The 2865-nt window shown below is 37.1% G+C and overlaps 1 protein-coding gene across 1 annotated transcript; it reads left to right on the forward strand.

Moving 5' to 3' along the window:
• Window positions 1-1646: 1646 nt before the first annotated feature.
• Window positions 1647-2226, forward strand: LOC144639809 (uncharacterized; the record flags this gene model as incomplete). Its single annotated transcript, XM_078499096.1, has 1 exon — window positions 1647-2226. A coding segment is annotated over one exon (580 nt), but the record flags the coding sequence as incomplete, so codon positions are not given.
• Window positions 2227-2865: the final 639 nt, after the last annotated feature.

Raw genomic sequence — 2865 nt, forward strand, 5'->3', positions numbered from 1 at the left:
CGGACAAATTCAGACGACTTGTACGTCTAAAATCTCACCAGTCCCGTTTTCACACTAAGACAACTTGTCCGTCTCAGACGATTTTTCCGTCTCTAGTAAGAAAACGGCCATAAGAATTTTTTTCCGAAACCGCCCTTTTGTCATTTAAGCCATAGTCGTCAGTTTACCTTCGTGCATCGAAATTGACTGATTACTCTTAATTGTTGTTATGGTTTTTAGTTTTTTTTTTTATCGGCCTACTCACATTTTTTGCTTCGCTTTCTTCCAATTTTAAGTTCAATGAATTCGACTTTCTCCAATAAAAAATTACAATTGCGCGATATGTCGGCAGATCCTCAAATAATGATAGCACATTTCCCTTACACTTGTTTAATTCCTCTATTTAGCCTTTATTTATATATACGCCTTTGCGTATAAATCTATTTTTTCTTCCAGTTTACTTCTTAATTTACTTCTAATTAATACCATTTACAAAACGAATTTCCATTTAATTATTAAACAAGAAGACTATCAAGCATATTCAACTCATCAACAAGCGAATGAACTGACAATCGCTTGATCGCTACAAGATGTATCTCCCTTGTTTACTTATAATACGTTTTTCAACATTTTCATTTAACAATGAAAACGTCTTCCTTTTAACACATTAGCAGAGAACAAACAAACTGCCAGCCTAACATCCAAAATTTAAAAAGAAGATTTTTTTATCGACTTGGTATTAGTCTCATGAAGATTTGTTCGCTTTTGAGATTGAACTTCTGATCCTCTTTTCCGTTATCAGAATCATTTTTATTCATATGGAAGCAATTTGTAAACTTATTTTATTATAAACAGCCACTGTGTTATTGAGTTAATGTGAGCACCTCCTCTTTAGTTAATTGTTTCGTTTCATTTGCTCCTGAGATCAAAGTGAATATTAAGGTTCGTTATTGGCTGAAATCATTTGTTTCCTGGGCATCCGTTCCTTTGATGCACTCTACCGAACGTTTGTCTCATTTTTATTTTAAAATTTGTTTTCAGCTTACATAATTTTCATTTGCAAAAGTGAAAAAAAAGCCGGTGCGAAACTGACTAATTCACTACAAAGAAATATATCGACTTGGCATACGAAAGAGGTGGCCGCTTGCAAAACCCAAGTGAATTTCCAAATCATCATCCATCTGTCTGTTTATTTACATTTAAAGATCTAAACATCGCCAAGCAGACAGGTCAAGGGTACATTTCCTTAACAATACAACGTTCAAGTAGAAGGAACACTGAACGCAAAAAGAAAAGTAACACATATTTTTTTCTAAGAATAAAATGAAAGGTTCGTTCAGAAGCCATGTGAGCTTATAAAAAATAAGATTTGAACATAGCACATTAAGCGTTAAGGCACTTATTTTTAATTTGCATTATTTATTTTGTAAGAACAAGTCAAATGATGGCATCTTCTCAACGAAAACTCCAAACATTACTCACTAATCTTTTTTTTTTTTCGTTATAACTAAGCGATAATGGGTTTTACTCGACAATAGCTCCGCCTGACGTGCGCCCAAAACAACTGTAGTTTCATCTTAAGTGAAATTTTTCCTCTTTAAAAATATGTTTTCGAATTTTTGGAATTTCTTTTCAGCTCAACTTTAAAAATTTTGTTATTTATGCAGTACTAATAACCTAATTGTCTCTAATGAGGGTGTATGCGACCAGGACATCGTAGCAAGGATCGGGAAGGCCACAACTGCATTTCATATCCTAAGACCAATATGGAGATCACGTGCAATCTCAGTGAAGACCAAGCTTCGAATCTTCAATACCAATGTGAAGAGTGTTCTTCTGTATGCCTGTGAAACATGGCGTGTCACCGAAGCCTCCAACAACAGGATACAGACCTTCGTCGGCCGTTGTCTCCGACATATCCACCGAGTTCGATGGCAAGATAAAGTCAGAAATGAAGATCTATGGAAGAGAGCAGAACAACAACCTCTCCACCTGCAAGTCAGGAAAAGGAAATGGCGCTGGCTAGGCCATACGCTGAGAAAGCCATCTGCCAATGTCACCAGGCATGCCCTTCGATGGACACCTCAGGGTAAAAGGAACCGAGGAAGGCCTAAAACAACATGGAGAAGATCAACTGAGGCTGAAGTACAACAGACTGGGATGAGTTGGAACCAACTGGAAAAAGTGGCCGAGGACAGGGGAAGATGGAGATCTCTGGTGGACGACCTATGTTCCACAGGAACTTAAGGGTTTAAGTCAAGTAAGTCATAACCTAATAGTCTGAATACAAGAAATCTTCGACACACCGTAAACAAGTCACTTTTGAATACAATTTGGAGATAGAAACAATCCTTACCACTACAGCGGGAAATGTTGGAGTTAGGATGCCTTCCAGCCCAAAAAAATACCTTAAATGAATTGCCGATCTGTAGGAAAATCGCTCCGTTAAAAGAGGACAAGTAGAGCCAAGTCTGATCTAGCAAGGAACCAGCTCTATCAGAAGTGACATCGAACAAAATTATTTAATTTCACCTGTTCGGTTGGGAAGATGTTTCTTGCCATCTGCCCTGTGCTTCTTTCCCAATGAGTCAATCATAAAAGCACTGTTTAATGCAAAGAGCTTCCGCGGAAACTTCAACTCGGAGTGACAAGAGATAAAGTGGGTAAATTAATTAAAAAAGTACGTCGAAAATACATGTATAGAAACAGGCGCGCAAATTGGAATGATTTCAATTGTAACCAGTGGTGAATCTTTGTTATCTACATTAGCTTGCTGCAAATGGCAACACATATTTTTTTCAAATAAAAGGAACTTGCGAAGAAAGGAGAGTAACTGAAACATTTAAAAATTAGCGCGCTTACGACAAAAAGTACCCTATTAACGAG

The sequence above is a fragment of the Oculina patagonica genome, unplaced genomic scaffold (assembly GCF_052425735.1).
Source record: "Oculina patagonica isolate OP01 unplaced genomic scaffold, crgOcupat unplaced1328, whole genome shotgun sequence".
Taxonomy (NCBI): domain Eukaryota; kingdom Metazoa; phylum Cnidaria; class Anthozoa; order Scleractinia; family Oculinidae; genus Oculina; species Oculina patagonica.